At 36.8% G+C, this 17,716-nt stretch overlaps 1 protein-coding gene and 1 long non-coding RNA gene across 3 annotated transcripts in view; one reads left to right on the forward strand and one right to left on the reverse strand.

Moving 5' to 3' along the window:
- LOC310739396 overlaps positions 1–650 on the reverse strand; it is a 36,153-nt gene extending 35,503 nt beyond the window's left edge. Inside the window, exon 1 of the long non-coding RNA XR_014537375.1 lies at positions 578–650. This is a non-coding gene — a long non-coding RNA (uncharacterized lncRNA). The remainder of the gene's footprint in view (positions 1–577) is intronic.
- Positions 1–8,549, forward strand: part of LOC310739272 (transmembrane protein 132D) — a 168,975-nt gene extending 160,426 nt beyond the window's left edge. For both annotated transcript variants that reach the window (XM_083565050.1, XM_083565051.1), the window contains exons 8-9: positions 4,634–4,825; positions 5,605–8,549. In XM_083565050.1, coding sequence (XP_083421176.1) covers positions 4,634–4,825; positions 5,605–6,663 — 1,251 coding nt within the window. In that variant the 3' untranslated portion in view covers positions 6,664–8,549. The remainder of the gene's footprint in view (positions 1–4,633; positions 4,826–5,604) is intronic.
- Positions 8,550–17,716: the final 9,167 nt, after the last annotated feature.

A 17,716-nucleotide genomic window follows, 5' to 3' on the forward strand; every position in this document is an offset into this window, starting at 1 on the left:
CTGATACTGTATCACAAGACAAAGAAGTGAATGGATGCTTGGAAAGGTTTTGTGGAGCATGGCTTCAGCAGTCGAATAAAAGTTCATTAAAAGATTTTAGAAGAGGGCTTCATTTGGGGGTCAGAATCACCTAATTGATGATTGTGTATGATAATGAATTTTGAACACGAGTTTGAGCACAGTCACATGCTCCATTATTAAAAAGGTTAAAGTATTTTTCTTTTTTTTTTCACCTAAAACATATCTCCTTCTATTTTATTAGAATTATTTTGGTTCCTATTTCATGTTGAATTTTTAATATGACAAAAAATGGAGACTTTAACAAGAGACTTTTAATATATTATATATTACTGTAAAAGTATGTTATGGTAAAAGTAAAAATGTGAAAGTATGTATGTTAATTTTGTTGGTATCCCTCTTCAAAAAGAAGAACCCCCAATTTAATTTGAAATACCTTGGAATTGACAAGTAATTGGTGTGCACTATTGCATATTTAAAAAAATCTGATTGGATTCAAAAGAATATTTTAAATGTTAAAACAGTTAAAAATGGCATGGTCTAAATGAAAAACTCTTACCCGAATATTTTGTTGCACAACCTTTAGAGCAAATTACTGCAAACAAGCAATTTCTGTCGCTCTCAATGAGAATTCTGCACCTGTCTACACTCTTCATGTTTCAACTCTTTCCATAGATGTTTGATAGGGTTCAGATAAGCGCTTACAGAAGGCCACTTCAGAATAGTGTTTTTTTCATAGCCATTCTTGAGTGCTTTTAGCTGTATATCTTGGGTCTTTATGCTGTTGGATCCATGAGCTGCAGTTGTGTCTGACACTGGATTACACTTTAAAATAGCTTAATAGTCTTACGATTTAATTGTGCCTTGCACAGATTTTAAACTCTTTAAAAGCTTTTAAAAAAAAAAGCACCTCAAACCAACACTTTACTTAAATTTTTGTGTACAGCTGATGAGCCTCACCAGAAAGCTATACTTTTGCTTTATCTGTATAAAAGGGGATTTTTCCAGTGGCTTGACAATATACATTATAGCAACTACCCTTTTTTTGTCTGTTTTTTTTTATTTTTTTTTATGTTTTATGTTTTCCTTTTCCAAATCAGCCTTCTTCCTTGAAGCCTAATGTTGGAGAGAAATTATTTTTGTCTGTTTCAAGTTATTTCAGAGAAATTGGGTCCTTTTTGTGGAGGGGTACCAACAAATTTGTCTACGTTTGTGTGATTGTAAACAGCAGATAAACTGATTAAATTTTGGAAAGATTTCAGATAGTACCAAAATGGATTAGACTTGGCTGTGAAGGCACCACTATTCAACTTGTGCATTTTAATTTGATGACAAACTTTTTCATTTTATTCATTTTAGTCTTTGGGGATCAATGCTGGAATGGGATTTCAAAAAAAGCACAAAAAGGGTGTGTTGATTAGGTTTCCACAAACTTTTGACCATATGGTGATTAACAAAAAACCCATTGCAAACATATTTTGACTGTGTATTCAAGTTTTTTGTTGTTGATTTATTTTAGATAGAAAACAGCTTGGGCATTTAAATGAGTGATGATGTTAATTCACAAAGTACAGTTTGTTCTGAAATAAAAATAATTAATATTATTCCCCATTATATATGGGGAATGCATTAATTACACACTTACCAAAATAAAAGTGTACCTATATTTAAAAAAATAGTTTTCATATCCTGTGTATTTCAATACCAAATTTTTTAATTAATTACATTTTCCCTTCAATCTCTGTCTTTCTGGGAGGGCAAGCAGCAAAAACACAACTCTCCTCTAGTATCACTAGAGAGCATTTTGTCTCCACTGTGTTCAGATAAATATGGCTGCCTTTTTCCTGCCAAAACACACTACATTTGTCATTTTCTTGGCACAGCAACTGCAGGATGCACTGTGGTGTGCAGCGGGCAGACGAATGAGTTGCAGTTATCCTAGCACTTACTCTCGTTCAAAATGAAAGGATGTCAGTGACATCTCAACAGCACTTAGCTGTCTGTCTGTCCGTGTAAAGACAACTGGAGAATCACTCTAAAATGTGACAGGTGTGTGTGTGTGTGTGTGTGTGTGTGTACTGTCAAACTAGAGCAATAAGGTGGAGCACTTGCACAACGTCAGGAATTATTTTAACATCTGAGACAGGTGTATGATTAACAAATGATACCGAGCAGGTGCTTATGATCATCAAGTTGAAGGACAGTAATTAACTGAAACAGAAACAGCTAACAGGCAAAGGGTAGTCACACAAAATATTGATTTGGATTTCTCTTCATTTATTTACTTTCCACTTTGATAATTAAAAAAACATTTTCTATTTTAAAATTCTTAATTTAAAATTACAGCAATTTTTACACCTGCCTAAAACTTTTTCACAGTACTGTGTACTTCTTGTCTCCCTCATTTTTTAGACTTTCTCAAAATATACATGTACTGGAGCCTAAATGGAATATTGACAGTACTGTTAGTTCACTCTGATGCTTTATTTGATAGCAAAATTGCTTCTCCTCCTCCCTCACACTTTGCCTTGCTTGGTCTGAGGCTCCATCTTTAAACTGAAATGGGTGAAAATTAAAATCAGATAAAAAAGACCCAGATGGAGGAACTGCATCTGGAGGGCTGCGTGAACGTAAATCACAAGCATTATTGATGGTTCCTAATAGATGAGTCCTCGAGCTGAGCACTTAGCCTCTGATCCGCACCTCTGACCAGCCGCAACATTAACCTTCACCAGTGTCCACTGCTGCCTTCACTTCATTACAGACAACGACTAATTACACTAAACAATGCAGAAGGAATTGCAATGAGTGCTGAGGAAATTGTGCATAAAATGGCTTTCTTTTGTAGGTAAAACATTTTTACCTTCAGATTTTAGGGATATGTGATGCATTCATCTATCGTTTAAACGACAAGAACAGTACAGAAATCAGTCAGTCGGTTAATTTCCCTACCTACATATATTCTAACATTCCAGTTACAATTGAAGGTTATTTATTAATTTTTTATTAAATGTATAGCAATCAAGAGAATGATGCCTAAAATAATATAAAATGTATAAAAGAAGCAACAGTTCTTATAAAGCTTAATTAAAGATAACTTTTCATTATTGATTCATAATTGTATTATTATGTTTAAAAAAATGGCAAACCTTACAATTCGAAATTCTATCTGTCTGTCTGTCTTTCTGTCTGTCTGTCTGTCTGTCTGTCTGTCTGTCTGTCTGTCTGTCTGTCTATAAGGGATTAATTTATGGATGATTTATGACATTTTCGCATTTTATCTATATTTTCTGTTCAATTTGCTTTTATTGTAACAGTGATTTTTCTTTTTTTTTACATGGAAACATCATGTTAAGGTTTATGGCAGCACACTTGTTTAGTCAGCTCTGTCTAAATGACTGAATACATTCAGTGGACAGTATGCAGTATGGTAAAGGAGTTGGACGGCATGTACTGTATTTATTTTTTTATTTACAGTCATGCTGCTGGAGTGTACTCTAGATTTGGTGAGTAGTGAAGCTGAAGCTTGCAGAAGCTGAGTGTTGGAAAAAGTGGGAGGCGGTGTATGAGCTGTGCTTGTCTCTGACAGAGACGAGGGACACTCATTATGACAGTGGAACATGTGAAAGTATGGAGGCAGCTGGTGTTGCCTTAACTGATGAGGATGGAAAGGCTGCACATCGCTTTGCATATCACAGCTGTTTCTGTGCTTCAAAATAAGGTGTTGGTTTGAGGTGCCCTTCGTGCCGAAGGAACTGTCATTTCCTCACAGAACTCCAAGCTGCAGTTATTTTTATCACAGTGTTCCTGTGCCATGTCTTAGGTAAAAATTTAAAGCCAGATTCAGACTGTATTCGCTATACATGTGGAGGTAATTAATGTAATTATGACAGGGTTGTCTCTGGAAATCCAATCTAAATCCATCATGTAAGTGTATATATAAATGTTTTAACTGCACATGCAGGCAGCATTTGAGATGCTGATGAAGTTTTTTCGCTGCTTTAAAGAATCAGTAGAAATAACCGTAGATAATATGCATGCCATCTAAATGAATTTGTTAGTTAGAATGCCGTTATATCCTGGTGGAACAGTGGATTTGTGTTTCAGTGTAAGCACTCTATAGCAGCATGTACAGAAAGATCTCAATGTTTTCTGTCAAATCCCATCAAATCCAACTGAAAACCAAATACTGGCCAATTTAAGGAATCAATGATATTAAATATAGACAACATTTCAAAGGATGTCTCAGAGAGCTTTTGGGGTTTTTGAATGAATTATTGAGCTCCCAGCATAAGTACATTCCACACAGACATGCTTGTGCACAACTTGCATGAACACTATCACTACAACAAAAGCTTACTGTATTAAAGAGCTTAAAACTATCAGTTTACATTCTAATCAGGTCTGCATAGTAAGCATTGTTAATATACATTTTATATCATAAAAACACATTTAATGACTACTTATTCCAAGTGAATCAATTACAGTTATTACAGATGCCCTCTGATAGCTTTACTTAAGAGACATATGTCCAGGAATATTATCTCTGAGTAGTATTTAAAAGAAACACCTGGTCCTATGTGGTTTAGACTGTCTTCTTTCTCACTTACTCCAGGTGATGTCCCCACTGTCCGATTTGGTTCTGGCAGAGAGGACAGTACGAATTCTGGATGATAAAGTGAGCATTACGGATCTGGGTGTGCAGCTGGTGTCAGGCCTCTCACTGTCCCTGCAGCTCAGTCTAGGCAGCAGCAGGGCCTTTGCAGCCACAGCCACCACCCAGGACACCATGCACAACCTCAAACAGGTACACCTCATTTGTTCAGTGAGCAAACTCTGTGAATTTTTATTCTGTTGAAATACACAGATAACTACCCTGCTTTGAATCATGTTTGTATCCTTTTATCACTCCAAAGAAATTGGCTTGCTGCGTTCTTTTGGCCATCATTATTCTAATCACAATCACAACAGGTACAAGTCATTGTACAGCTGACACACTGATGAGCAGCTGTGGTTTTGTTATCACCACAGCCATGGAACTGCAATTTATACCTCCTGCTCGTTAACGCTAGTCCTGATTACCCTGACTCGGCCAGTCCTTTCTATCAGCAGGAGTCTTCTTTCTCCTCCAGTTTGATAGATATTAAACAAGCCAGGAGACTTGATTTCCTGCTGATCAGAGTGTTATGCAGCCAAAACGCTTGACATTTCCAAGGAATGGGTTGAAGAATTGCCATCTGCTAAATTGTCTGAATTTATAAGATGCAGTTTTGATTATTTGTCTTTAAATATTTGTAATCGCTAAGAGAAGAAATTTTATTTGCTTTATTTGCAAATAGATTTTCCTGGCATTTCTGATTAAGTCAAAAACCTTATGTCTTCTTTTCTGACTGGGAAATGAACTCCGCTCTCAGCTTTGACAGCCTGCGTAGACATTTTACAATTCAGTTTTAACAGTTCTAACAGAGGTATTTTTTTAATGGAAAAACCTGTTGAGATTTTGCTTCTAGTTTTAATCTGCCTCACAAATAAACTAGTAAAACTTTACTCACTTACATAACATTTTAATATTGTCTGTATTTGCAGGAGTCCCTTGTCAGCGCTTGGCTGCACTTCAGTGATGGCTCTGTGACCCCTCTTGACCTTTATGACCCTGCACACTACACGCTGACAGCCATATCCTTGGATGAGCGGGTAGTTTCTGTTCAGAAGGTTGCATGGTGGAGGTCGCCAGTGGTGGTGGTGAGAGGAGAGGGTCAAGGTATGCTGCTGCGTGTTGAGATGTCTGGAGCTGATTTATGCCAGAAAAGCAAACGCCGTAATGTTCTGGCTACAGTTAGTGCCAATGTTCGCATCAAGTTTAGTCGTAATGACGACAGTGACAACAGAAGGCACAGACCTAATTCCCCTTACAATGGAGATGCCATTTCAGAGGCAGGGATGGTCAACAAAGGAACCACAACTATTAAAACAAGTGCTACACTTGGAGATAAGCGGCCAGAAATCCCAGCAGACTTCTCAAATTTTCCAGCACAAGCCGAACTTCCTCATGGACGCTCCACAGAGGAGGAGTTGCTACAAGCTCGGCGTGGCCTGACAGACCTTGAGATTGGCATGTATGCCCTACTGGGAGTCTTTTGCCTGGCCATCTTAGTGTTTCTCATCAATTGCGTCTCATACGCCCTACAGTATCAACATAAGCAGCTCCCCCTGGAGGGCCAGGAGAGCATGGCACATGCTCATGATTGGGTGTGGCTGGGGCATGAAGGTGAGCTAATGGAGAACCATGCCGGCTTGTGCTTACAGCAGGATGACGTCAGTGCTAACATAGACTCCAACCTGGGTTTAGAGGAGGCCAGTCAGCTCCTTAATGGACTTCTTTCCCAGAAAAATGTACCAGGTCAGGGAGGACGGGAGCACAAGAGCGAGACAGGAAACTCTCCTACCACCAAGAGAAAACGGGTCAAATTCACCACCTTCACCCACTCCAAGCCAAGCAATGACTGCGTGGGTAACAGCCCGCTAGGTGTAGGGAAATCCAATGATATCCATTGGGTTTGTCCGGACATTGAGCTTGGGGACTCCATAGAGCTCCGGAACTACATGGAGAGGCTAAATGAGAACGCTACGAAGAATGTGGCATAGCACTTCATGATTCTAGCACTTGGTTATGTGTTTTGAAGCAGAGTGTAGCTTCACCCATATGCCTTCAGGGTAAAGGAACCGGCTCACCATGAATAGAGAGTCCATTTATCAGGTCTTGTTTCCATGGCAACCATCATAAGGTGTTCATCATTAGGATTGAAGGCCAACAGGAACTGTGAAACTATATATGTATACATACATATATACATACATTCATATGTAAAAACCCACTATGAGAAATGCATTTTTCCCTGTATTAAAGAATTTTGTTTTCTGTATTTCTTTGTTTTTAATTTTTCCATATTCTATAAATATTTGAAACAATCCATGTATACACATATCAAAGAATAACTCTTTAATGTATCCATAAATTGACACACTTGTATATAAGTGGACATTTGCCGGTTGGAGGAGGTAAAAACTTTTTTAAGTAAGGTTTTACATATTTTTATACACATCCCTGTTCCTGTACATGTTGTTGCCTGTTGACGTTTTGTCCAAAGACTCTCATACTTTGGTTTGAAGCTTTGGTTTTTTTTTTAAAGATAGTTGTCAAAAATAGATGCTCTAAGAAAAAAAAAAAGCCTGTGCAGTCCTTTAGAATGCTTCCCTGAGGAGGCGGTCTTCACTGCTTTTTTGCACATGTATATGTGGCCAATATGAAATTCAGTGATCAAGAAAGAATCAAGCTCTAGGAAGTGCTAGTTCGATGGAGTAAGAGAAATGTAAGAGAAATATGATTGCAGTGGACTCGATTTATTAGAAGCAATGGTACATCCATTTTCTAAGTTCCTCTATCACTATTGACTTACACTTCAAACAGAAACTTTAAACAGCACAGGCATTTCATTCTGTGCTGATAAAATAGGTATGGCAAAAGTATTGACATCAATTATACAAAATATCATCTTTAGAAGACTAAGTTATGATGTGGCGCTAGCTAGATCCATGTCTTTTTGTGTAACTTTTACTTAATTTAAAATGTATTTCTATTTGGCACTTTATTCTAATACAAAGCTAGCTTGACTGTTTATGTTTAGACACTCCAGTGTAAAGCTAGCAATATTTAATCCTTTATCTTATTAAGCTCTCAGAAAGATTTGTGTTTTAATGAAATTTTAGGATTTCAGGGCAAATCAGCACACACATTACACTGGTGTTTTCTTTGAATTTTAGCTCCAACCTCAAAGTGTAGCTGTTGCAAAACCTCTGGTGTGGAATAAATGCAGTTGTGTCTTTTTTGTTCTTATTTTTGTACCATTGCACAGTGCATGTCATTAGAAGGTAGGATTATGGAAAAAGGACATCGGACTTCATTAGCAAGACTTCAGCAGCATCGCTTACTGTGGCTTTAATATGTCTCATTTGGGACCTTTGTCACCAACTGTGTGAATATGTACATAATCCAGGGGACTGTTGAGAAACTGTCACACTGACAGCATGCCTCTTGTGGGACTGCTGGCAATCTGTAACATCAAGTTATACAGATTTACCAGGCGGCAATCTCTCAAACAGTAACTGTGGTCAGTTGTGTTTCTTTTCTAATCTTTTTTCCCTCTACACTAAAAAAAAAAAAAAAAAAAAAAAAAGAAGAAGGAAAAAGTACATTACAGGTCTCTAAATACACAAGAAATCTCAAACAAATCCATAATTAGTGCTGTTCTAATTACCTGCAGGTAATTGGGTCTTAAAGAGTGGTTTAGAATGTAATCCTCAGGTAATGTTGGACATGAAAAGTGCAAACACAAACGCAGAAATCACTGAAATGCTTATAAATAATTTAACATTCAAAACATTTGTCTGGAATTGATTCTGAGTGACACTGTGTTTGGGCTGAGTTAATTTTTTGCTCTTGTCTCTTTAATGAACGTGCAGATTAAACTTCATTCTGTCACACAACACTGTTTCCTGCTTAAATTCATTCTTGATGAACAAGATGCCGATGTGTGTTTTCCTTATCGGTGTGATTAGAATCTAAATCAATCTAACTGCAGGAAGTGTACCCAGCATGCAGTGTGTTTTGGGTTGCATCATTGTTTTTATAGATCTAAGATGTAGGACTAGAAATGTATTTAAAAGACAGAGTTTTAGTGCCCCAGAAATGCCATAAGTACCAAAGAGTTGGACTGTCGAACAAAAAGAGGTAAGAAATACTGGATACCATACACATTTTTTCCTAGTTACTAATGTCATTCTCTGATAATTTAGTTAACACTACTTTTTGGGTTGATGAAATATGTGCACCATGAAAACAAACTGTAATCTGAGTAAAAGCATAACCCAAAATTAAAATGACAATCAAGCAATTTAATTAATGCATTAATCAAAACATTTTCAGCTCCAATATAGTTACTTGACCTTTTCCATTACCAGTCTATTAATTTCAGACATTAGACACCAGTGTCGGGCCAGCAAAGCCTTCTTGGCTAGCCTAAACTCTATCAGAATCACAGACTTCCGCTTTAATATATTTTTTGTCCCATGCATAAAATTTTTTTCACACATGGCCATGTAGTTTTGGATTTTGTTTTCCCTCAATAATAAAAACCTTCATTTAAAAACTGCATGTTCTGTTCACTTGTGTTATCTTTTACTAATATTTGAAGATCTGAAACATTAACGTGTGACAAACATGCAAAAAAATAAAAAAATCAGGAAGGGGGCAAACACTTTTTTACACCACTGTATATATATATATATATATATATATATATATATATATATATATATATATATATATATATATATATATATATATATATATATATATATATATATACCCTACATGAACATGTCAAAACTGTGCTCAAAGTGTCAATATTTTGTGTGAGCACCGTTGTTATCTAGCATGGCCTTAATCCTCCTGGGCATGAAATTCACCAGGGTTGCACAGGTTGTTGCTAGGATCCCTTTCGACTTCTCCATTATGACATCACAAGCTTCTGGATGTTAGACACATTGTGCTTCTCCACCTTTTGCTTGAGGATACCCCACAGCTGCTCAGTAGGGTTCAGATCTGGAGACATACTTGGCCACTCCATTACCTTCACCTTTAGCAAGGCAGTTATCATCTTGTGTGTTTGGGGCAGAGGGGGAAAGTAATACTTAATTGCTGTACTTATTATTCTGGTATCAGTATTTTACTTCACTATTTATTTTTCTGACGACTTTTTACTTTCACTCATTACATTTATACACAAATATCTGTACTTTCTACTTCTTACATTTTCAAACCAGGCTCGTTACTTTCATTTTAATTTATTCTCATTGTGCACCGTTTTCAGCCCATCAACCTATTTCTTGTCATCGCATGGATTTTTCAATCTACAACTGCCGTATCATTTCCTGGTTATCACGCACCACAAGTAGGCCAGATTATGAAGCCAACAATAAGCAAGGCAGAAGGCAGCAAGAAGTATGAGGCTAATGTTGATGAGGCAGAAGGAGTCAGCGATGTAAACATAACTGAGAACAGAGACATTCCTTATCACCTGATCATCATCAACTTTTCTCAAATTTTCTCTTTTCTCGAATTTGAAATTAGTTTTGTATTAATATATTAATTAGGGCTGTAAAAAATTTACGTGTTAATAACGTGTTGATGCAAATTAATTTTAACTGCACTCATTTTATAATGCTTGATTAATGCAGTGCGCATATCTGTTTGACAATTTTTTTATAAAAATATAAATAAATAAATAACAAAGACGCGAAATTAAAATCGTACAGTTAAAAGCAATACATCATTCGAATCTGCAAATCTGTGCTTGTGTAAAATAAATAAAATAGACAGGATGCACTCTCTGTCATTTTTCTTCACAGACATAAATAAAACAACCTGAATTTCATTAAATATTTGAATCTCAAACATAATAAACATGAATGAAATGCTTGAAATGTCTTTTTTTAATCTAATTTTAAATATAAAACCAAATAATTCTACGAGGACAGTTCACTTATACTGACCACTTGATGTTGAACATGGCACCTAATAGCAAATAACTCTCCGAGGATTTGAGAATTAGAATTGTTGCTCATCACAAAGATGCCTAAGCTATAAGAAGCTCGGTAACACCCTGAAACTGAGTTACAGTACAGTGGCCAGGGTCATACAGAGGTTTCCCAAGAGGGGTTTCACTAGGAACAGGCCTCGCAAGGTCCGATCGAAGAAGTTAAGTCCTCGTGCTGTGCATCAGGTGCAGAAGCTGACTTAAAAAAATAGATGCAAGAGTGCTGCCAGCATTGATTTAGACGTTGCAGTAGCGGAACGTGCAGTTGTCAGTGCTCAGACCATATGCCGCACACTGCAACAAGTCAGTTCGCATGGCCTTCGTCCCAAAAAGAAGGCTATTCTAAAGCTGGCTCACAAAAAAGCCCACACACAGTTTGCTGGGGACAACCTGTCCAAGAGCATGAATGAGACTAAGATAAACTTGATTGGTTAGAGATGGTGTCCAGTATGTGTGGTGACACCCTGGTGAGGAGTAGCATCTTGGTTTGAGGCTGCATGAGTGCTACTGGTACTGGGAAACTTGAACATGATGCTCTTTCAGAAACTGGGCCAAAAAGCAGTTTTTCAGGTGCAGGTGAAGGTGAAGGTGATGGAGGGGCCAAGCTGAAGGTGAAGAAGTGCCCTGCGTCTTACATCCAGCAGCTCCGTGATTTCATTATGGAGGAATGGAAGAGGATCCAATCAACAACCTATGCAGCTCTGGTCAATTCCATGCCCAGGAGGATTAAGGCAGTGCTGGATAACAGTGGTGCTCACACTAAATATTAACACTTTGGACAATGTTTTGACAAGTTCACTTAGAGTGTACTCACTTTTGTTGTCAGCTATTTGAACAATGATGAATGTATGTTGAGTCATTTTTAGAGGACAGTAAATCTGTACTGCTATACAATCTGTGCATTCACAAAAAATGATATACAAGTTTAATTTCTATAGTATTGTCCCTTGAGAAGAAATACTAAAATTGTTGCTGAAATGTAAGGGGTTTACTCAGTTTTGTGAATTACTGTATGTATATGGGTATAATAGCTGTTTTATTATTCCACAATGACAAAGGAGTAAAATTTTATTTGGTCATAGGTTTACTTAAAAAAACATTTTCGAAACATACTCATCACGAAAAGCTGGATATCATCAAGAAAGATCAGCCAAAACAGTTTAAAACGGTTGTTAAGCTTTTTCATGAGCCAGTTATACTTTTGCATTTTCTTTTCTGTAGACTTTGCACACAAACTAACAATTTGCCTTCATTTCAAATCCCCAGGAAAACCGGAATACACAAACAATACTAATAAATGCACAAAAAGGAGGTCATTTTATGAGGTTAATATTAGTGCTTCTGCTAGAGATAATGTCTGCAGGTGGTGCAGCTGTGTCTGCAGTGAAAGGAGACTTGTTGAATTGTGTTCATTGGGTTTCTTGCTTAAGTAATGGCATTGAGTGTTACTGCATGAAATACCTGTCTGTGAAGCAGACTGTTCACAGCAGACTGCATTTCTCTACAATATTCTTGGTCTCTTTAGCTGTGGCATCATAATGATAGTATTAAGAGGAGTGGATTCATTCAAGCAGGACACCACTGAAGGCCATGGCATGAAATGTAGAAGCTGCCACTGTTAGAAACCACATAACAACATTCATGTACATTGTAAGCAAGAAATAAATTTGACTATATGTGATATTTGGGTGTCAGAATTGATTAAAAGAATAACATCAGATAAACATCATAAAGATCATCACAACAGATATTTTGTCAATTTAAAGGAAAAAACTGACTTGGAGATGTTTGGTAAAGATTCTTCAGTAATCTCATAATGATGTTTTAACAATAAATTCGGTTAATAATTGTTAGCTAGCTAACATCATCTAAGTTACCAAAACAAATAGCAAAAATGTATTTGGATTTTATTGGATTACTTAGTGACGTAAGAAAAGATTAAAATTCTATATTGCTTATAAACCCATAAAAAGGTACTGTTATTACATACTGTAGCGGAGGACAGATGCAAGTGCAGACTAAATACATTGACGAATACAATGAAAATGCTTAAGATAAGTGTGACTGTTGACATCAATAGAAAGACAAACAAGAAAGTAGAGTGCCATGAGTGGTGAGGTGCTAATTTAACATTGAACATCAAACAGGTGTGTGAACATGTTACATGACATGGTGGGGCTGATGGGAAATGCTGTCCTTTGGCTCTTACATAATTCTTCAGTTTTGCTAGACCAGTGGTTCTTAACTTAGTTGGAGGTACTGACCCCCACCAGTTTCATATGCGCATCCACCGAACCCTTCTTAATTGGAAAAATAAAATATGATTTTTTTCAAATTCAAAACATAGGTTTATGTTTTACTGGTGCACAAAATGAACCGTGCATTAACATCACTGTGTTCAAAGAACAAAACCATTAAAACATGATTTTCACACAAAAACAAAAACATAATAATGAATATTTACTGCAAATCATTGTGAATCTGCTGTTGCCTTTCAGAAACCAGTTCAGAAATGCGCGGCTTCACCTTGGCAAGTGCCACTCTCAAATCATATGAGTCGGGTGTGTGTCTTGACCTCCGCCGAACCACTGAGACTGACTCACCGAACCCCTGGGGTTCGATCGAACCCAGGTTAAGAACCACTGTGAAATCAGACAAAAGCACCATTAAAACATTAATAATTGTGACACGGGAGGTTGGGGGGTATTGAAGTTTTTACTGCCTATTGTTTTACATTCATATGCACAAAGATTGACAAACATATAAACTTTTTAATAGGTAGAAAAAAAATGTGATCACTCATATTATTATATTCTGCTGTTAAAAATGTAGTGCTGCTTCATAAAATGCCTAAAAGTTGGCAAATCTAATATGCATTCATGTTTTTCTATTTATTTATTTTTTTAAGCCAGAGTGAGCAAGTGAGTAGCAAAAGAAATAAAATATAAAGCAGGTACACAAGAAAAGTGTTCTTCATGAATCATGATCTTTTCCCAGAAGCTGTAGTGCTAAATCACGGCCTGAGAAACTGGCCTACGCTGTGAACCGTGCAGAAAAAAATGGTTCAGATCATTAGTCTAGAGCTAGAGATAATTCATAATGCAGGTGGATTAGGCTGGGTGAAGAGCGATGGGCCTTGTCTCAGCGCTGAACATTAAAGCCTCGTTAATATCGGTCGGTTCCTGTGCTGGGACGCCGAGCATGTTCTCCTCAGAGAGACAGAGAGAGAGAGTGAGAGCTAATTAACTATAACTGCTCTCGACTCTTTACTTCATGTTAATGTGACATTTCAGAGGAACCTTTCAAGATAAACGGCGGCATCCGTTTTACCGCACAGACACAGATGATGTACTAATTAACACAAACACCATCACTTGCTCTGCTGATCACGAAAAAAGTGTTTGTGCATTTTTTTAACCAGCTTGAAGCAACTCGAATTGTTCTGCAGTTTTGCGGGGGGGGGGGGGGGGGGATTAATGCGACATCCGAACAGCATTCGACTTTATGATAAAACTCAAAACACATTTATTACAATAGCTCTGAACAAGTTTGTGAACAATGGGGTCATGCCATGGACTGGATTTTTTTTTTATATGTTTTTTGTAGAAAAAAACATATAAGGGAAATGTTACTGTTGAGTGCATTTAGCGATCACTTCTAAAACAACCAACATCTATAATTATTTGGGTAAACTGTTAGTCTTATGATATTGTTGCAGCAACATTTAAAAACAGGTTTTGAGTTTTAAGGTCACAAGAACACAAACGGTTTTATTTGCTTTGTTGTTCTTTATAAATTAAAATCCTTGGCAACTGCTGTGGTATCAGTAGAATAAAGCAGTGGGTTACATATTACATATTTTATTAAATTTTTTTTTTTTTTACTTTTAATATATATTTATTATACATTTTAAATAAGTATTTTACATCTTTCTGACACTGCTTTGATTAATTACATGAATATATTTGCCTCTTTATTAGACCTCTTATAAATTCATCATAATATACTATGATTGTAATTGCTAATATGATATATAAAGTATTCTCGCATTTGGTAAAGAAAAATAAACTGTCTTGAGTGATGGACTGTAAAGATCAGGACTCGAGAGGGGAGAGAGAGAGAGAGTGTGAGAGAGAGGGAGAGAGAGAGAGAGAGAGAGAGAGAGAGAGAGAGAGAGAGAGAGAGAGAGAAAAAGAGAGAGAGAGGGAGAGAGAGAGAGAGAGAGAGAGAGAGAGAGAGAGAGAGAGAGAGAGAGAGAGAGAGAGAGAGAGAGAGAGAGAGAGAGAGAGAAAGAGTGTATGTATCTAAACCATTGTCAATGCAAACAGATAGACAGTGTTTTTTTTCCTGCACACTCACATCAGAAGGCAAGACAGAGACAATATAATTTCATTAACAGAAAATTAAACATGCTCTTTTATTCAATTCCCAGCAGACTTTGCCTTTTTCACATCCATGTACTGAGACTGCTAACTTTTCACTCTCACGGGGACTTCTCTAAAACTGGCTTTGTTTTCTCTTTTTATCTCACTTGGTATTTCTGTATCTGGTTCCCTGTTTCGGTGGTCCAAAGGGAATCACATGAGCCCTCTCACTATGTCGGATTGTGTGGATGACATTTACGCTTGTCTGTCAGTATAGATGTTTTTTTTTTTCTAGTGTTTCAGGTCTCTGAGGAGTCAGCATTTCCCTCTGCAGGACATTTTTACAGGTTCAGAGTGCAGACACAAAAGTCCTCACTCTGAAAATAATAGGAAAATGTTCATGACAAACTCAAAAGGACACAGGAATGTAGAATGCTCATGCACGATGCATAATTGTCTGTAGCTGAAGGACTAGCAGTTTCCAGTTGGTTGTGTTTTTTTGAATGCAAAATTAAGTTTTGAATTGGTGCTCTTATGATATTGAGCTTGGTATCTGTGATGTTAGATATGGATGCATTTGCAGGGACAACAGCTTTTAATAACACAATAGTAAACAAAATTCAAAACTGATAAGCAACTTCAAGGACAAAAATGAACAGACTTAAGCAGGCAAGGCTAAGATGTAAACAAAAAACTAAACAAAGGCTTGGTACCGTCAGGAACATAGAACATTTACTATGTGAATTATTTGTTGTGTTTGATCAAAATCTCAGTAATTGCAAGTCAGGTAGAGGGTGAGCACTTTGGAAACTGGAGCGCACAGTGGCCATGTTTGTAGGCTATCATGTTTGCTGGGACAGTAACAATATCAGCTTGTTAGCATGTAAAAATACTGTAAACAAATCAAACAAGAACCATAAGAGAAGCATCTCCAAAAATTATCACAAATGATTGCTCAATAAAATATGTAATTATATGGTTTTACATTGTTTTATACTCTAATAACAGATACTTATATGATAATGGATCATTTATAGTGTATAGCGTACTATGAGGGTAAACATAAAAGAAAACGGGGTCTTTTTGTGACAGCTGTAAATCATCCATTGAATGTGCAGAACTGTTTCCTGTGCAGCAGTATTATTTTTTTCCATTCTCAAGATGACATAAATTGCTAAATCTCCTGGCTGCGACCGGTGGCAGGAAATGATGTCTTGCCATTTAATGGAGCGTATAAAAAGACAAAATTATCTGTGTCACTGCACCTCCAGTTCTGGCCAGTGAATCACATTAAAGCGTTCCTGTGACAGAGATGAGCTCAGAGAGAGAGAAAAAAAAGCAGGAGCCACTGAATGCAATCAGAAGCATGTGATATTGTGTTCTTGCTGTAGTGTCGAGGAGCTCATTAGGTGTTGAGAGAACATGGGGAGAACGTGTGGCAGCTCCATTACTCTGCCCCTGTCAGACTGTCGGTTCGCTCTTTGTGCACGCTTTCGTATGAAAACACTTATTTGCTGCCGTGTCACTCCTCAGAGCTGCTCGTGCTGTCAGCATGTGGACAGATAAACACTCATGAGACAGACATCGGCCACGACCCCGCTACTTCTCTTTAGAGTACACAAGACCAAAGAGGATTTGCATTTTCATTGAAATCCTAATGCTAGAAATCAGTTTCACAACCTCCATAACAAGCTATTAAAGAGAGATTAAACAGAATAATTTAAAATTGCTACATTGAGAATAGAGATTTATTCCTGATCAGATTATGGAATAGAATGTTTCTTAGCCCATTGTGTTGCTAATCCCAATGTGTTCTGTGTCTTTGACCTCTGAGACTAATTTAGGGGTTAAGTCTTAAGGTGCAATAGCAGCTAGGGGTTAAAGACCTAGCATTGAAGCACTTAAGGATTAGCATTTAACAACCTTGGAACAGTTATGGGTTAGAGTTTAAGGACTCTAGAGTAGATAGGGCTTAAAGACTCTGGCACAATCCAATATTGTGAAATGTCACATTCAGCTAATCCACAAATAAATTAACAGAGTACATGTTATTTTTTTAGTCTTTTCACATTTGAGATGTGCAGCATTAGTGTATTTGAGTAATAAAAACAAGATTTTGTATATTAAATTGCATACTTGTACTTTTGTAGAGTGTTAAGTACCAACATTAAATGTATTTAATTTTTTATTTTGCACTAATATTACATTGTAGACAGCCTGCACATAGCTAGTAACATCATCACAAGTAATGAGGTAATAAGCAACAAGTATAAATAGTAAATGGGAGAGTTTGGCTGAGAACAGTCATGTGGGAGTAGCGGGTGTGGGTAAGAGTGATTGAAACATTAAACAGTAAATAACACTCTTAAAATGTAAATGTATATTCACAAATTCATCTAAATTCATTTATTAATAGCTAATATTTTAATTCTGGTGTGTCTTTCTGTTAATCTCTTTCTACCAATAACGCATATGGAACTGCAGGTTTTATAACAATTAAGAGGTTAATTATTTTTGTTTATTTACAGCACACGTGGTTCCAAGAATAGCCGGCCATTGATATTGACACACCATATAATCCCTGGACACTGGGAATTTTGAAAAATATAGACAATACCTGGTTAAAATATTGCCCTGTATATATAGGATTCTAGGAGGCAATATTAGGCATTTAAAACA

Source organism: Silurus aristotelis (genome assembly GCF_946808225.1).
Source record: "Silurus aristotelis genome assembly, chromosome: 16".
Lineage (NCBI taxonomy): Eukaryota > Metazoa > Chordata > Actinopteri > Siluriformes > Siluridae > Silurus > Silurus aristotelis.